The sequence below is a fragment of the Antennarius striatus genome, chromosome 20 (assembly GCF_040054535.1).
Source record: "Antennarius striatus isolate MH-2024 chromosome 20, ASM4005453v1, whole genome shotgun sequence".
Taxonomy (NCBI): domain Eukaryota; kingdom Metazoa; phylum Chordata; class Actinopteri; order Lophiiformes; family Antennariidae; genus Antennarius; species Antennarius striatus.
Window position 1 is genome coordinate 17,344,638 of NC_090795.1, and position 19,674 is coordinate 17,364,311.

The 19,674-nt window shown below is 43.1% G+C and overlaps 1 protein-coding gene across 1 annotated transcript in view; it reads left to right on the top strand.

Moving 5' to 3' along the window:
- The first annotated feature begins 2,206 nt into the window (after positions 1–2,206).
- The window catches only part of LOC137587865 (E3 ubiquitin-protein ligase HECW1), a 61,898-nt gene continuing 44,430 nt past the window's right edge, over positions 2,207–19,674 (top strand). The window contains exons 1-5 of the mRNA XM_068304534.1: positions 2,207–2,290; positions 10,855–10,912; positions 14,372–14,693; positions 17,287–17,394; positions 19,171–19,265. Of these exons, the coding sequence (XP_068160635.1) occupies positions 10,886–10,912; positions 14,372–14,693; positions 17,287–17,394; positions 19,171–19,265 (552 nt within the window). The 5' untranslated portion in view covers positions 2,207–2,290; positions 10,855–10,885. The remainder of the gene's footprint in view (positions 2,291–10,854; positions 10,913–14,371; positions 14,694–17,286; positions 17,395–19,170; positions 19,266–19,674) is intronic.

A 19,674-nucleotide genomic window follows, 5' to 3' on the forward strand; every position in this document is an offset into this window, starting at 1 on the left:
AAGGTGCTGGAAAGGAGGGTCCGGCCGATTGTCGAGCCTCAGATTGAGGAGGAACAATGTGGGTTCCGTCCTGGTCGTGGAACAACGGACCAGCTTTTTACTCTCAGGGATCCTAGAGGGGGCTTGGGAGTATGCCCATCCAGTCTACATGTGTTTTGTGGACTTGGAGAAGGCGTATGATCGAGTCCCCAGGGATATACTGGGAGGTACTGCGGGAGTATGGGGTGAGGGGGCCTCTCCTCAGGGCCATCCAATCCCTGTACGCCCAAAGTGAGAGCGTCGTTCGGGTTGTCAGCAGTAAGTCGGACTTGTTCCGAGTAGCTGTCGGCCTTCGCCAGGGCTGCGCTTTATCACCAATTCTGTTTGTGATTTTCATGGACAGGATATCGAGGCGTAGTCGTGGTGAGGGGGGGTTACAGTTTGGTGGCCTGAGGATTGCATCGCTGCTTTTTGCAGATGATGTGGTCCTGTTTGCGTCATCAGCCTGTGACCTGCAGCGCTCACTGGTCCGGTTTGCAGCCGAGTGTGAAGCGGCGGGGATGAGGATTAGCACCTCCAAATCTAAGGCCATGGTCCTCAGCAGGAAACCGGTGGACTGCCTTCTCCAAGTGGGGAATGAGGTCCTTCCACAAGTGAAGGAGTTTAAGTATCTTGGGGTCCTGTTCACGAGTGAGGGAACAACGGAGCGTGAGATTGGACGGAGAATTGGGGCAGCAGGAGCGGTATTGCAGTCGCTTTACCGCACTGTTGTCACAAAGAGGGAGCTAAGCCGAGAGGGAAAGCTCTCCATCTACCGTTCAATCTTCGTTCCTACCCTCACCTATGGTCATGAGCGATGGGTCATGACCCAAAGAACGAGATCGCGGATACAAGCGGCTGAAATGGTCTTTCTCAGACGGATAGCTGGTGTCTCCCTTAGAGATAAGGTGAGAAACACTGCTGTTCACGAGGGGCTCAGAGTAGAGCCGCTGCTTCTTCACGTGGAAAGGGGTCAGTTGAGGTGGATGTGGGGGGGAAAGGGAAGTTTGGGGCTCCCTGTTGAAGCTGCTGCCCCCGCGACCCGACTACGGATAAGCGGTGGAAGATGGATGGATGAATGAATAATTGCGATTTTAAAACTCAAAAATCTCTCTGCCTCTCCTTAATTTTGTCTGTTGTTTTTTTTTTAGTTTGATAAATGTTAAAAGGTTAGATGTGTCTTTGTTCAGAAATCACACAGTACTATTGAAAATCTTTAAGTGAATTTCTTTTGGATTTTGTATCAACGTGATTATTTTGTAATTTGACTTTTATGTATAAACGTAATGTTAAAAAATAAAAAAAACTCTCCCTCTCCTTAATTCTGATTGTGACTTGAAGGACGCTTCATGTTTAATAAATTCCACTTGTGGTTTACTTACTACCTTAAGATTGGAATAAAACTTAGTATCTATTGTAATGTGATATATATGTAATGTAATATATAAATATATGATATATATGTAATGTAATATATAAATATATGATATATATATAATGTAATATATAAATATGATATATATGTAATGCAATATATAAATATGAGTACTGTTAACATTTAAGGCATAAACACGAATAAAAAAAATACGCGGCAGAAATGGATGGATGGACATATAAAAATAAATAAATACTCTAAGTCTTTATTTATCACCTGACTGCTGTCCCAGTATTTTTGCGGCAGGCTGAAATGAAGGCTGTCGTCATGGCGCTCTGCCTCTGCTGTCATCGCCGTGAAGGGAACCGACAGGATGGAGAGGGTCAGGGCTGCGTGCTCCGGTCGGAAGCGGAGATGTGACAGGCGCGCCCTCTGATTGGCTGTGAGGCGCTGGTACCCAGCTCCGTCAAGTGGCACACATTTACGTCAAGTATGACACCAGTGGGCCCTTCAAAATAAGACACCGTTTTATGTTGGAATCGCCTTAAATGGTATTAAACAGTTATTGGGATCATAAATATCCTTAAAAAACAAATAAAATTCATTTTAAAAAATAAAATACACTTATTATTGCAAGTATTGATTAAAATCCGCGCTCTGTGTTTGCGCCCCGTGTGCCGGAAGTGGCGGCCGTGTGTCGCGGAGCTTTACTTCGGTGAGGCCGGAGGAGAGGATGTGACTGGAGCCTCCGTGTAGCGTGCCTCATCGGGTCCATCGCTCCGTTCGGGTTCCTCCTTTCTTTACGGGGTTCCGTGGAGATTAGCGTGGCGTGTACCTGTCTGACGTCTCGTCTACGAGCCTCGGAGGATGATCCACCGGCAGGTCATTTTGTCCCAGGTAGGTCGGCCCCATTGTTGCCGTGTAGCGGGTGATGCAGGCGGGGGTAGCAGCGGGCCGTCGCCCCGTGACTTCAGCGGTGACACCGTCTCCTCTGCTGGGGAAACGATGCCTTGAAGTCTAATTTAAAAACGAGGTAATAAGTCGGATTTAACGGGTATTGATCATGAGAGGACACCAGAGGTCGTCTTGTTGGTGTTCTCCAGATGGTGCTGGTGTTGGGGTTCACCTCACGTCCACCCACGGATCCCCACTAGCCTGTTTTCACGTCCTTGCTAGGAAGCGACATCCATCTGAAAGTTGGAGTTGGTCAACTAAAAAGGGGAAAAAGGTGTTTAATGTAGGCTGAATATATCAAAACAGATTTATTTTCATCATGTATTATTGTGACATAAACCCGGGGCAGGGGCCGGCTGCTGTTGGGATCAGATGTCGGGGCCATCCTCCCTGCTGCGCCCTAGTTTCTCTAGATGTAGGACGAACCAGCGTCCTGGTGAGGAGGCTCCCCCGGGTCGGGGTGGGGATTCCCGTCCTGAAAATCCTCTTAACTACTGGAGGAAACCCCACGGACAGTCTTTGTTTTTGTCAAATCAGAATCCTGTAATAAATCCTCAAATCCTTTATTCATAGAAATCATGTAATTCATCAATTCATAGGAAGCCCTTACATTAGTGGGAAGTAATGAATTGGAAACCTTCACTGGTTTATTGACAAGTTATTCTATTTATCAGCTGTTTGCAAAAAAACAAATAAATCAATAATTGTTCACTAATTTCAACCGGTATCACCAGTGTTTACCCAGGTACAGATGAAGTGTTTTTAACTGACTGGTCCTCTGATGGTCCAGGATGTGATGACCAACATATCATCCTAGCAGCTATAAGCTGCTATAAACCTGATTTATATCCAGACGTCAGATTCTGGCTGAACTTCGTTCCTGAGGAATCTTATCTTATTCCTCGTGGACGAGGGCCTCATATCTGGTTCATCTGCAGCTACAGCATTCCAAGCCTGACCATTTTTCACATTCTAGACTGACTGTGACAGTCGCTCTAGAATCTGTGGTCATGTTGGTCATGTCTTGAACTTTTTCAGTTGCTTTGAATGCACTAGCATGCATTTAAGAATCTAGCCTTGGTGCTCTAATGTATGTTTGGGATTATTGTCCTTTTGGAACGTCCAATGACAGTCAAGCTTCATTTTCCTCACCAACGGTGAGACAAACTCTTGTAGGATTACTTGATCCTTGATGGAATCCACCTGACCCGCTACACACTGAAGGTCTCAAATGTTCCAGGAAGCAAAGCAGCTCCAGAGCATCACCTAGCCTCTGCCATTTCACTGCAGGGAGGGGGTTCTTTCCATTTTTTACCGCTCCATGATGCGTGAAGCTCTTCCTTCTGGCACCTTGCTCTTGCGCCGCGTACAGTGACGTCACCGTCCGCCATATGTTTGGAGCTGTTCAGACTGAGACATGTCCGTCCATATCCGATATAAAACTACCTCCCGAATGTGGTTTCAATCCGTTCCGCAAAAATCAGATATCATGTGGTATGGGACTGTTCAGACTACAAACAAGATATCCAATGTCAATTTGGACGGGCAAAAAATTGGATTTTGGCGACCAGTCTGAACTGACAAAAGCAAAATAGAATCGCCAGTGCCAGTTCTATGACGGCTGATTTTCAACAGCTGATTTGTCATGAGACATGAACCAAGAGTTATTTGAAAACAGTAGTGTCATTAAAAGAAGCATTTTTGTATGAATATGAATGCAAAATTGCGTTATTTAACCTGCTGGAGAATCCATCCTCTAACAGTGAGTTACACATCTCTATTAGTTGTTGGTGAGGCTAGTAGGTCTTAATGTGTATGGCTGCCTATCAAATCCTACTGTGCAGACAGAAATAAAAACATTCTTTTAATATGCAGCTTTACTTTTTGAACGTTAGATCACATATTTCCTGTAACTGATGGTTTGTTTCTTGTAAAACTAATGTAAAAGGTATGCAAGCCTTTAATCAATCCTACAAACAAGGAGGGTGACCTGGGTTCCTGTTTCTCAATGCTGTTTAGACACGTAAATATGCAAATAATCTTTTTGTGTCAGTTAAGGATGACGACGTTTTTGCTGCTGCTGATGTGACCATCCGTGGAGAATAGTTTTAATCAATAATAAACAGCAACTAATTACTGATGTAACAGCAAGCAGTTGTTGATCTTTTGCTCAATCCATGAAACGACATCATATCTTTAGAGTTCTGTACAAAGCATTCTGTGCTGTTGCTTCCTTTCTCTGTCCATACTGAAAATGAAAAGGAGCATTGATGTCCCGCCGTCAAGGTGTGTTTTATTTCAGTGAATCATGTAGGACACAAAGTTTTTTGTGTCTTCCACACTGACCATGATTAAACATGAGCAGACAGTGTGATGATGCTAACCACGCTATATGATGGTGTTAACCTCTCTCTAGGATGGTGCTGACCTCTCTATAAGTTGTGAATGATGATAATAACTTCTCTTCACTGCCTGCCCACTGGGAAAAATTGTACCTGTGTTCTTCTTCACCAATCTGTGTAAAATGCACATACATGTAAAGTGGGCTAGTTGTTGCTCCACCTGTGACCGGGTGGTAAGGACAGGTAAGGATGTCTGTATACATTATGTGTGTGACTAAACAACAGTGGCAACATTCACAGCAGTCCTGAGGCTCTTGTACATCATGCTATCTAACAGAACACGGGTGCAGCGTTACTGTTGAGTGTAAAGAAACAGTGGGGGTGTAGAGAAGGCTTTAAGTATGGGGCTGTTGTGCAATCTTGTGTTAAATTTGTTAATACTTTCCTATTACAATCACAAAGTAAGGAGTGTGACAAAGGAGACGGGTGTAGGGGTATCAACCTGTAGCATTCAGCGAAAGAAATGAGACTAGATCATATCCAGCTCCTTATCTTAATGTCCCAGTGAATCAAAGTCTGTGAACTGTCAAAAATGATGAAATATTGTGACTACATTTGAAATAAATGTTTGCTCCTAGAGAGAGAAAAGAGATTATTGGATAGACCAGAATAAATATGTCCGTCATGAGTGAAACAGTAATTACATCTTATGTTTCTCTCAGCTGAGAGCCACGATATTGAGTAGAACAGTTGTAGTTTGTTCAGATATGTGGGCTTTTCCAGACATCTAGAGAGAAGGGAAACAACACACACGCGTGATGGTCGAACAATAACAGCAAAAGCTTTTGAGATTTAAAGTGGAAAAAAAATTGTAGACTCTTAAAATGAATTGAACAAAAACACAACTATCGGACCTACAGACTCCCTCCTACCACCAACTCAGGGAAAGACACAGTAAGGCCTACCTGGCTGAACTACTGTTAACTAACATAGTAACTATTGTGATGATGTGTGAAGATAGGATGAACATGACAGAGGAGGGCCTGACGAATTGTGTTACATCATACATTAACATTTCTTTTACAGCAGCAATTTTCATTAGTTTGCTTTGAAGTGATTTGGCCCACTTGAAATGAAAAAACCCAAAATCTTGTTTTTTATGAGATGTTATATGTGAGGGTCCTGCTTTGACCATGGGACGAGCGCTGCTTTGGTCGGTGAGGTCCAGTTGTGTCCTGGTTTAGGGTCCTGTTCTGGAAGAAATGACACTGACATAACATTTTGTTCACATTAAAACATTCACATTTTGCACGATGACGTGTGTTGTTGCTTGTGATACAGAATAAATTCCTGTAACTTTTGGTCTGTACAGTATGTAATTACTTTTTTTTAATTGGAATTTCTACTGCCCAGAAATTATCTAGTAGTAAGAGAACTTAATGATTTATATCCATAAATTAAAAAAATATTATTAATAAATTTCATTAAAATATGCACAAATCTGACCTAAACTTTACCTTATTTTTCACCTGGTTGTACTTTGTCCAGGTTAATGGCTCCGTCTGCATCTTGCTTTGAACTTTCTCATAAAGAAAATAATCTCACGCAGTTTCTCCGCTTGTTCTTCTATTTGCATAAACAGTACTCATTCCATCTTAAAAGAACCGCATTTCTTCTTTACTTTGGCACAGAAAACAATATTATTGGTCAAATTAGTGAGATTAGGTTTGATATTAGATATTATTTAATATTTTTGAATATTTTTTATTTTTAATGCACTGCGTAGATTTTCTTGTGCGCAGAGAAGGTGCGAGCTGTGCACAATTGTGCAAGCATGCAGCTTAGAGGGAACGCTGACAGGGACAGTCACAAGGGAGATCCCTCCAGAGATGATGACGCCTTGTTATCACAGAAGTAAGGCTCACTGGACTACTGTAGGAGATTTCAGGCGTTGATGAGCCCCGACGAATAGTTAAACCACATCTTAGTGTGAAGGAAGAAAAACAGTCAGAGATTAGTGACTGTAGCAGGCTGGTCGTGCACACAGAGTGTCGCCTGTAAAATGTCTTTTTCCTCAAGAAGTAAGTGTCATGAGCCGAGTGAGTTTGAAGCCGTTGGGTTTCTCAGGTGAAAAGCTGCTCTGGGTTCAGATGTTTGCTGGTACTAGGTGACGTTTGGGTGAACATGAACAGAACCAAAGGTAAACGCTGTCCTGAACTCTTCTTTAATACCCAGCTACAGGATGGGGTTTTATTCTGTGTCCAATTCACCATCCCTTAATGTAGAACAGATGATCAAAGTGGAGTAGAGCTGAATCTTCAGGTGATTTGAGCTCTATTTAAATAGTTTGTTGTTACTCTCATCATTAATGTGAGTCTGTCAAACCTATTCCTGTTCCACATCCCCAAATCCTCTAAGGTGATAGTAAAGTAACTTTACACGCAGCATTAATTATATGGTGTTCTGTTTATGGTTTCATCAACAGAAGGATAGGACTTCCTTAATAACTTGCTGCGTCCCAATTCAAATGTCACAGAATCCCATTACTTTAAAGGAAACATGTATATCCATAAGCTGCAATCAAGCGTTGCTGTATATAGAATCTGTATTGATTTATAAAGTGTATGCTGCCCTGTACAGAGATGCACTGGAGGACCTCAGGGCGATGATGTCATGTTTGAATCTCTCTAAATGGTCTTGAGGGCCTGAGCTGTCAGACGGATGATGGTTGCCATGCTCATTTTCATGAATTGATGTGGGGAAATTGGTTCCAGCAGCAAGAAATACTCATCAGCCTGAATCAGGATGTCTTTGTCTGTATTGGGTGAAACATTTGTCTGCCAATCGGAGAAGAGCTGCAAATGGGTCGTCCATGTAAAATTTGACATAGCAGACCCAATGACGTTTTTCCTGCAATGTTTGACACAGCCTCAAACCATGACAACAGAACAAGACCTGGAATTGAACCCAAACTTTGGCTTGATTGCCTGGACACCATGAAGTTCTGAATCTGTGTGAATTCTGGTTCTGGATAAACATGTGAACACCTTCAGCTCAACAACATCTGCCATTCAGTAATTTCAAAAGTGATGCAGAATTTGGTTGTTTGTTCCTGTTTATCATTTTACTGTCCTCTTTTCTTTTGACATTTCAGTAAATATGATGTTGATTTAACTGACAGGTGGTCATTTTATCCATCCATAATAATAATAATAATAATAATAATAATGCTTTATCGTTGTCCCACAGTGGGGAAATTTGTGCGATAATGACATATTAATATATATCATATCAAAACTTTACATTTTCTATTTACACTGCAAAACTATACACTACAAACTACAGAACTGCAGATTACATTGGTCATCCAGATTTTGAATGTGGTGTTCTCTGACTGGTCCGCTGGGAGGATTGCTGGTTGTAGACTCTGACAGCCGTGGGCAGGAAGGACCTGCGATAGCGTTCCTTCACGCATCTCGGGTGAAGCCACCTATCGCTGAAGGAGCTCTCCAGTGATCTCAGTGTGCCCTGCAGAGGGTGGGAGTGGTTCTTCATCATTGATGACAGCTTGGCTGTCATCCTCCTCTCCACCACCACCTCCACTGAGTCCAGGGAGCATCCTAGGACAGAACCCGCCTTCTTAATCAGCCTGTCCAGTCTCTTCCTGTCGGCCGCAGTGACGCTGCTCCCCCAGCAGACCACCGCATGAGGCTACTACTGTGTCATAAAAAGTCTTTAGGAGTGGCCCCCGCACTCCAAAAGACCTCAGCCTCCGGAGCAGATAGAGTCTGCTCTGACCCTTTTTGTAGAGGGAGTGAGTGTTGGTACTCCAGTCCAGTTTATCGTTCAGTTGAACACCCAGGTACTTGTAAGAGGACACCACCTCGATGTCCGTACCCTGGATCTTCACCGGTGTAACCGGGCAGAGTGATCGCCTGCAGAAATCCCCCACCAGTTCCTTGGTGGTGGATTTCACTAAACTATACTTCTAAAACTGTCTACAACTGTAGGTAAGAACAGGACGATATGCCATGTCTTGATGCAAGTGTTGCACAAATTTGGTGGATATTGGGTTTAACAGTATCAGAAGCATCAAACCCCAGTCTGAGGGTCAATCCAGCACTTGGGCTCACAGTGAAATGTCCACCACTACCTGCTGGTCTTAACAGACATTCCATACATCAGTATGAACCACACCCTTACTCAACAAACAATTTAACAAAAGATACACAAGATCTAAATCTTTAAGAAGTCACCTGCTGCATTTACTTTAGATACTCTGTTAGACAGCTAGCTAGGACACCTAGCTAGTATCCGCACAAGGACTTGTGCAGAGATTATCGGATCATTTTGAAGTTTCCATTATTTTATGTGAATATTTCAGTTCATACTATCTACAAAACTGGTTTCTCACAGCTGGATCACAATAATTGAACTGATGAGTCATGTTAATGGTGTCAAAGGGGTCAACAGGATCGCAGGGATTAGATCGTAGCTATGGTTAGTCATGCTTTGGTGGACAGTGAGCTGAGACGTAGCACTTGGCTCTTTAGGAGATGCTTTCTAGGTTATTATTCATCTGCTTTACATATATTCTCAATTAGTAGTCATGTTTTCTTGGTCGTGATTATGGTGCGTATCCATGCGAGTGTTGGAGAAAGTAGGAAGAACAAGTGATTATATTCCCCTGGAGATTATGATTTGTGTCAATTAATGCAGCGATATGCGAGGGCACCACACTAATGTGGCACTACTTGACTAATGAGACTGCAGGGATTGAGCGTGATTGGGAAACCTTTTTGTTAGCGCCTGTACTCTTAAATATTAGCATAGTGTGCCAGATTGTGCACACACTGTGTTTACACTTCTGATTTCCCTCCTCTCTTGTTAGCGTAGAAACAGAACGATACTGCTAGAGACGGCAACAGGATGGTGTCGTTGGACAAGCAACAAAAAGACAAGAAGGACATCAGGGGAAAAGATCACGTTAACTTGAAAGTTTTTTTTGGATTCACCCACTTTTTCCTCTGAAGCTGGATCACAAACGTTATGTAGACCATCCTTGAGTACAAAACAGCCAGTACATTCTATAGAACGCATTCTTCCACTCGAAAAAGAAAAGCAAGACTTGCTTTTCAGACGCTGACTGATGAGTTCATTGATGTCAAACTGTTAAATGAAAAATGTTGTATGATAACAAAAATGAAGGATCTGTTTAAATGCAGGTAGACCGCCTTCTATCCTTGTCAAACTTTAAATCAGACTAAGATAACTTGATGCTGACTTGGAGGAATCATTCTGAAACGCTTTACTGGACAAGGCCAGTGTGTTTCCTCTCCACCTAACCCAAGTAGGGGATAGTCTGCAAAGCCCCGTTGCCACAAATATGAAAGTGCCTGATTGGTTTTGTCGCCCATTCTGTTAATAAGGTGTTTCAGTGGAGGTCAGAGGTCACCACCAAACCATAATTCCTCTTCCACCACACGTGACAGTCAGCACTATTCTTTGCATCAGCTACTGTTTTCCTGGTGTCCGGCAAAGCCAGATCCATTATTCAGACTTCCAGAAATTGGAGTTTGATTCATCCTTCAGTCAATAATTTAAGCTCCTCCAGAAAACTCAGCAGTGGCTGAAATTCAGACAGTTCAGTACGTTCAGACTTCTGATCAATTTTCATTGTTTTCCTGCATAGATAGTGAAGTGAAATGAGTTTGTCAGCCACTAAAGAATAACGACCCACACACGTTTAGCATTAAGGCGACAAGTGGAGATCTTAGCTCTTCTCAAATCAGAGGCTGGGTTTATGGTTGATTTTGTTCCAACACGAACTAACCCCCATCTCCTCTAGTTGTGTAGGAGACGACAGTCAGCATGGATCCCATTAAACTCAGACCCTTGGGGTCAAACCCATCAGACATCCTGACATCACCTCTTGTTTCTGTTTGTCCATCTGTGCTTCTCCCCCCTCACATATTCATGTTCTGATCTGACAAAGATGCAGAATGAAAACATGATGCTGCTGTTTTTGTCGTTCTTCTGACACACACACACACACACACACACACACACACACACACACACACTCCACCTTCACCTGCTACATTGGCTGCCTGTGCTTCCTGGTTCTGTGTTTGTAACTCGCCACCCTTCTCCCACTTCCCTCAGGTTTTGCTCTGCTTTGGGTTGACTGGTCATTATGCTGATGCAGCTCTGTAGTATCAAGGTCAGTGTCCCCCCAGCCGCCACAACACCCCCACCACCCTCTCCCTTTCCCTGCTTACCCCCACCCATCTCACAGGTTGTCTGGAGGACTGTTGGTTGTTTCCACCTCCTTTATTGTCAGTTTATTTTACTATTATTCAAAATATAAAAATTGCTTCATATGATGTTTTTACAAAGTAATTGGAAAATATTTGGTGGTATGACTTTTCATTAATATTCATATCATGATCCAAATTGTGCATTTCTGCATGCATAGTCCTTGAGCATTGACAGCGATGTGGCCCCGGCAGAGTCGGGCCCTGGAGCCGCCTCCTAACTGGAGCATCCTCTAATCTGAGCTGAGGACCCAGGATGCAACTCTCCCTGCCTCAGAAGGGGTTGGTGGTGATGATGCTGCGTCGAGCAGCGGTCACAAGACACTGAATTCTGATTGGGTCTTTCCACATCTTTAGACGAGGTTTACATCTGCTTAAGGGTTAATCATTTTTAGTTGAATCCTGGGTCTGACAGTAGTTTTATGATCCTGCCAAAGAAATGTTTACACACCCACATCTCCTGAAACAGACAGCATTCAGTTAAATATATTTCTCTGTGCTTTGCAGAATAAAATAAGTCTAAAAGATGTTGGTAGTTTTAGGATTATCATCCAAGAAATGGAAACACAGAAAAATTAATTTAGTCATTGTCTTTTGTAAACTATGTGTCAATAAATGATCCTCCTTTTTTGTAGGAAACAGTGGGTGGAGGCAATAACTTAAACATCAACTACATATAAAAAAAGACATTTAAGATAGTTTGTTTTGACTTATCGAATATTACCTATTCTGCCCCAAGATTGCATGTTATAAACATTATAATAACCCCATGTGGGTCTACTGAAACCAACAAAAGTAAGTAAAAAAAGATAATTTCACATCTTCCAAAGAAATTTTTAAAAATGATGTTTAATATTCTGAAGTATTCTGGGATTGAAATGATAGATGAAGGAATCATTTCTGCTGCTGGGAGATAGCTGCAGATAACGTAGTTAAAAGTAATTACCTCCGTCCTCTCCGCCGTTAATCAGAATGAACGTTTTCTACGTAGCGGAGCCGCGATCTGTCCACTGTGATCAGCGTGCATCACTGGGCCCATTATACACACGTGTGCAGCAGCACTCCTCCTCCTCATCACTCAATCAGTGCGTTTCCTCACAAGATGTCAGACGGAGTTGTTGATGGAACGGAAGAGATGGTGGAGGAGAGGGTCTGGCCTTCAGCTGGGAGGGGGGTAACATCCTCAGTGGAGCTGTTGTCCACTAACAGTGAATGATTCAGAATTTCAGACAATCCCACTAGGCTTCCTTTGACTCTTCCACGTGCCTGTAGATAAGTCGCGTTCCTTGAGAGACACATGTTATGGATGGAGTTCATGCATGCACTAAACATACATTTCAGAAACGGTTTATCTCAGGGTCACACAGAAAGACGAACGCCCACTAAGCCACATTTTATTGGGAGGAAACTGGAGAACCCGGAGAGAACCCATGCAGACATGGGGGGAACATTCAGACTCCATACAGAAAGACTCCAGGAAGAATTGAAATCACAGCACTGCCCGCTGCACCATCATGCTGCCTTAAACAATTCAATTTTAACCAAAAAGTTAACATGTTTTCCTGAATCATGCCAACCTAGTTCTCACACACACACACACACACACACACACACACACACACTTCACATTTGTCAAGCTGTTCTGGTTGTTTGGGATCAGTTGAGTAACGGTTTTGTATCTAACTCAGTGTTTTCAGACTCCATCCTGCCAATAGCCAAAGCTGCTCCCGTCACGCCGTCTGAACTGCGTCATCATTAGTTAGTTATTATAGTTATAGTTATAGTTTGTTTGCTTTTGTGTGCAGAGGTCCAGAAGATGTGTAATGCATGCGTGTTATATTTGTGTTTGTGCAGTCAGTGTGATCAGTGTCAGTGGTGTTCAACCCCCGGGTCGTGGACCAGTACCGGTCCGTGGGTCAATTTGTACCAGGTCACACAGAGAGAATCCAGAACTTACAGTATTTCTGTTCTATTTCTGATCTTATTCTGAACATTTTTTTTTTTAATGACTGGATTCTCCCCCACATCTGTCTGTGAGTCACTCTTTACGTTTGTCAAGATGCTTGCCTTGGTCACATGACTACAATACTTTCTTAAAGGGGCCGCTCCGGCCGCTGACACAGAATCCAGTTCAGCTAAACTGAAACTCCCAAGCTAGCAGAACCAAGAAGAAACAAATGTTGGTGCGATGCTACGAGGACACTGCTAATGAAGTTGATACACATTGGATTCATGTTTACAGTTCACCATCGTTCTTTGTTAATGCGTTCCAGGAACCACACGCGATAAATGAATTCCGCGATATAGCGACAATTTATCTTATTATTTACGTTAATTTAAACGTTTCTGAACCCCCCCATACTGATATTAAACCACCTTCTATCTGTATTACCTTCAAAACACTCTGATAAACTGTTTAAAACACTTGTGTGTCTCACGAAAGTCCTAGACTCATGGAACGGAGCGCACTTCAGGATGCTGTCAGCCAATAGAATGCGTGTATGGTATCATGTGACTACCTACTAAGAATCTGCAATGAAGTCACAAGCTTTGATGTGTGAATGCGCGAGGGCGCACTGTAATATTATATTTAGAAAAAATCGTTTTCCTGCTGATAGAAACCACAGCAGCTGTTGTCGGGTTCTGACACCATGAAGCACATGTCAGCACATCCACCCTCAGACAAGCTAGTGTTTACCTCCATCTGAGGAGGAACACTTCATCCACCGACAGGATTGAGCCGGTATCCGTCAGCATCCCTCTGACACACTCAGGCCCCATCCACACGTAGCCGCATCCTTTCGAAAACGCAACTTTTTTCTCACGGTTGTTCCTTCCGTCCACATGACAACGCAGATATCCAGGACGAAAACACAACTGAAGCCAAAGTCAAGTTTTTTTGGAAATGCCGGGTCTGCGTTGTTGTGTGGACGCTGTAACCAAAATTTTTTCCATCCATGTGCGTTTCCCTGCAGTGAAAACCGCTATTTTCCGACGTATAACAACTTTGTCTAAGTGGGGTGAAAAAAGTCACGGTTTCAAAAAGATCCAGCTACGTGTGGACCTTCTCTTAGTGAAGTCTGTACCTCACCGTGTCATTATTCTGGGTTAGCTTAGCCGTTACATGATACTGTTTTCATCACGACTTTCAGAGCAGGCTTGTAGTTTATGACAACACAAATGATTGAGACTAATATGGTACATCAGCACCAGCCAGATGTACCAATGCGGTACTGTATCCGGTAGGTTTTGTGTTGCCCTACAAACAGAACCAAGTTTTATCCTTTCTGAAACTGTTGATGCTTTCTGATGAGCTCTGTTTCGTCTGTTTGACTGGAAGCTCTTTGCTGATCATTTTGTCGTAGAACTTGTACCAGAATCGATTCCTGGGCCTGGCGGCGATGGCCTCCCCGACCCGCAGCAGCCAGACCCGCCAGCGCTGTAAGGATTCGGTTCGTCACAGCTACGGCCCGGACAGCTACGCCGTCAACGGTCTGAACCAGGAGGCCTTCATGCTGGGCCTTTCAAGGTCGACCAGCGACACTGACCTGGTGTCCCCAGACGCGCGCTCCACGCTCACTGTCAGCTCCTCACACTACTCCGTAGGCCAGTCTGAAGACCTGGTCATCACGTGGGACATCAAGGAGGAGGTGGACGCAGGGGACTGGATTGGAATGTATCTCGTTGGTAAGGAAACACCCTGGAACTGAACATTCAGGTTGTGTTGTTACACTTTGAATGGTGAACATTTCTGTACTTTTAAAGATGTTCTTCAAAGTTGCAGCAACAAACAACACAACAAGCTCTGCTGGCGTCTTTGGAATGACTCATGTCTGTTTTAGGACATGGGAAACACTGACGTGATTTAAAACGTGAACAAAACACAGTCAGCGTCTTGCAGTGATTTTAAAGAGGCTCAATTTGTGACCAAATAAAATCAAACGTGTTTAGAACTCACAAGCTAGAAAAAGACCAAAGAAAAACCTTTAGGAAGTTTCTCTGCTCAGGGTAAAAGAGCCAATGAGGAGACAGAAGAACCAAAGACTACAGAGAAAAAGAAAGCTGCTAAATACCCGTTTTTATGCTGGTATCATCTAATTTTTTTTGTATTCACCCCCCACACCTTAAAGTCCTGTCCATGAAGATACTGTCTGACTTTAAACTGGTCCGTGGAGTAAAAACCAATTGGAGACCACTGCCGTAATGGAAGCCCTGATAATACTTATTGCAAAGTCATCATCCCTCATTCACACCCCTCACTGTTTGCCAACCACTCACTCCTCTAGGTTGCCATGGACACAAGAGCTGGGCAGATGCTGCTTTATTCATCTTGACATTTTACCATTCACACATACGGACAACTAGAACCTCGGATTTTCAATACGGCACAGGTTGACCGGTCACAGCGTAGAGGGTTTATCATTCAGACGACAACCTCATCATGAACGGTACAGACAGAAGCAAGTGAACCCCAAACCCACTCAGTCACTCAGAATGAGTGACAGCTGGTGACCATCAAAAGCTGCCTGGACTGGGACCTACCCTCTATGTCCCCCCAGCCTACACTCATCCCAGTTTGAAAGAACAGAAAACTGTTTGTCTTCCTCATGTTGTGACGTCTCATTCTCATTAATTATCCTATTTCATATTTATGTTGTTACTAATGATAACCACCTGAGCACAAACAGAACCTGAAGTTGATGGACTACGTTATTTTACAGGTCTAAAGCTATTAGGTCACATATAAGTTGTGTCCAACAAAATCCCTTCTTCTGGCCTCATCATGAGGTGACACGCTCTTTTATTTAGCGCTTATAATTGATGGGTGTGTTTTAAGTGAAACAACTCAAAATTGGAATGAATGAGTGAATGCACCAATATTTATCAGCGAGAGGAAGACCGCTGAGGGGTTGCATCCCTGTTTACAACACACGGATTGCAGTGTGTGGATCGGGTCCCAAAATGCATCATTTGGGTTAATAGTGGACTTGGATGCAGGTGGGTTAAATGACACGATACACAGTGTTCATTCTCCGAACCCATTTTCCACTTTTGTGGGTCACGGGGGTTGCTGGAGCCTGTCCCAGTGCACTAGAGGACAACAGATGGGAGATGCTCCTGACCAGCACATCACAGAACCACAACTGAAGACGAGCAACCAATCACACTCTACGAACAATTTATATTACAGTAAACCTTCGTTACTCGTGGTTAATGCGTTCCGGGAACACCTGCGATATTGCAACAAACTATTATTTATGGTAATTTGAACATTTATGAACCCTCCGTATACTGATATTAAACCACCCGTTATGAGCCATGAGGCAAAAGCAAGGCCCGGACCCCTGATACAGAGTACAAGAGCAAAACGTTTATTAAGCACAAAGTTACAACAGAAAATCACCTTCAAGGGAATAACTTACCTAATAAAGTAACAACAGAGAATCATTGTCTGAGAAATAACTCCAGCTAACAAAATAAGAGCGGAAAATCACCTTACTCAGGAAAATACTCGCAAAGACCAAAAAACAAGACACTGAACACAAGAGGGAAGGTGGCTAAATAGGCCCCAGGTAGTCAGCCTGATGAAACTCAGGTGTGGAGACCAGGCTCCGCCCAAGAGACCAGACCCGCCTCCTGTCATGCATCAGCACTGCAGACCAGGGGAGGGAGATTAGAGCAGAGAAACATGACCAGAGCAACAAACACAACCATGAGACCACCGTCTATCTGTATCACCTTTTCCCACACTCTGATAGACTGGGAAAGCGTTTCTTTAATACACGGAAGTGCTCTGTGCTAAGTGAGTCTTGGAACGCAGCGCACACGGATGCTGCCAGCCAAAAGCATGTGCATACGGTGTCATGTGACTACCTACTAAAGAGCTGCAATCTCGTGAAGTGTGAATAAGTGAGGGATTACTGTACTCCCTTTAGGTTGTTGGTTTGACCTCCATCTCCTGCAGTCTACATCTCAAAGTCTCCTTAAGTAAGATGCTGAACCCAAAATGTCTTTGTGAGCTCAGTGTTGGCGTCACTGCTCCTGACTGTCCCCATGACAACCATAAAGTCTATCTTCATCGTCTTCTGCACACTTGAAGGCTAGCACATGTAGTCCAGGTTCACAAACAAACTGTTTGCAGTTAAAGATCCTGAACACCATCAGAAATGTCTAAAAGTGATAACTGAAGAGGAAAACCACTGTATGTTTCCTTATATATATTCTAAGACACGACTCAAAACGTGACATCAGTCAAAACACGTTTGTCTTCTCCTCGCAGACGAGACTTTGTCTGAGAACTTCCTGGACTATAAGAACCGAGGCATCAATGGGTCCCACAAAGGACAGATCTTTTGGAAAATTGACTCCAGCTCTAACATCACTGACTGTAAGTAACAAAACACTTTTTGTGCTACAGACTATGAAATAAACTTGTACCAAACTGGAAAGTCATGATTAACAAAAGTCCTACAAGTCATATGCTTCTTGTTTACTGGTGCCTGTCATTCACATTCCATCAGCTCTTCGTTATCCATAAACTAGTTATCACATGAAGTTCAGAGTTGCTCAACAGAAAGACTACTAGAGTCACTAAACAAAAAGGAAGAAGGTTTGAGGTTTAGTGGTGGACCTGCTTTAGGTTGGTGGATGGCTGAGAACATGAACCAGTGTAGTTCATGTGAGCATCCAATGTTACAACTACTACATTGTTCTACAATACTGGTGCTCTAATACAAACATATCATGTTTGATGAAATCTGATCAAATCCCTCTTGTCAAACATTTTTAGACGACTGATATCGGTGAGACAAACCAGAAGTGAGAGCGATCATGATCTAGCCAGTGTGCGTTATCATACACTCGAAGCGTTCTGAACAAGAAGAACCATTTAGTAGTTTTAAAAACTTAGTTCAAAGATGACCTTTTTTATTGAGTGACAGGATCAGTTTATGTACTTTATCCATCAGAGTGGAATCGCATTCACCAGAAGACTTTATCATCTAAACTAGTTCAGGACAGGAACCTGGCGCCAGTGTTGTGTCTGTCGTCTGTCCTTCTTCCCTTTTCCTTTGTAACTTCTGTGGAGCACATAGATGTACAGTAATGCTGTACAAACACATTACAGCTCAGTGTTACTGGGAACACTAATATGTGAATGTCATTATGGGATGGGATTGCTGTGTGTTGTTACAGTGATTATTAGCTTTAATGGCTAAAGGTTCCAAGCCAGCGGCCGATCTGGCTCACATCTGCTCTTCCTGTGTACGTTCAACACATTTAACTTTGTTCTGTTAGCAGCGTGTGCAGTAATGGATCCTCATTCTCATTCAGAGTGTACTTAAACTGAGGACTCATCACGTTCATTGTGGCGGTCGTACCGTCATTTATAGTTGAACAAACATTATTGACGTCACAGTTTTCTGACAAATACACAAGTGTGTAAACAGTACCAACCTGTGTTTTACCCACTCTATCTTATTGATGTTTCTAGGGTTAGGGTTACATATGATTATTCTGACTCATCTTGATACCAGTACAGAATCTGCTAAATTGTCAAATGGAGACATGATTTTTTTTTCAGTAAGTATAACAGACATCAGCATCTCTTTAAAGGTAGAACAACAACAACTAACTGAAGAGAAGTTAAAGTACGTCCAGTTAGGACAAAGAATGAATGTAGTAATAATTGCATACAAGGCAGTTTGCCTAATTAGAGCAGAGACATTCCAAACTGGGCCCAGCAGATACTGGAAAAACACATGAACCAAGAATATCACGACAGGCAGGTGTGTGGGAAGCCTTCGTGAAGCCCTCACGATGCATTCTGTCTTTATGTATGAAGACAGACTTTATTTATCTCATCCAAACACTCCAGATCAGCGCGTTGAGGTGAAGAGGAAACAGGAAGTTTGGGGCGATTCCGTGTGACGTGAATCAAATTGTGTTCCACAGATCTGTCCGTCTTTTCTCAAGTCCTCATCGTTCACATCAGCAGTGATACAACCAAAAACTGGTCACATGGTTAAACAGGAAGTCATTTACGCTGATTTAATGTGAACAGAATCGAATGTGGAATATAAAGTTGTGTAAATATTTCTGAGTCTGTCAAACCATCTCCACCAATCAGGAGCTGATGTTCTACCCATCTGTATCTCCTCCTCAGCTGAAACCCAGGTGTGTTTCCGGTACTACCACGGTGTCACCGGCGCCCTGAGAGCGACCACACCCAGCATCACCATCAAGAACAGTCCTGCACCCGTGAGTTTCCCAGCACCTCACGGCGTGAACCCCGTGTCACACGGGGTTCACGAAAGTACACTGTTACCTTGGATCATAGGGTGGTGTAATAAAGTTAGCCATCCATCCATCCATCCATCCATCCATCCATCTTCTTGTAAAAGAAACAACCATAATCCTCTCATCTACAGCCATTTTTCCTTCTTGCGGAGAAGAACCCATGCAGATACGGGGAGAACATTCAAACTCCAAACAGACATCACAATGCTACCCGCCACGCCGTCATGCTGCCTGAAATAATTCAATTGTAACCAAAAAGTTAACATGTTTCTTGAATCATACCATCTTGGTTCACACACACATGCTTTTCTCACACTTTTCAAGCTGTTCTTACAGGAGAGATTATGTTAACTCGGGACTGGTCATTTGG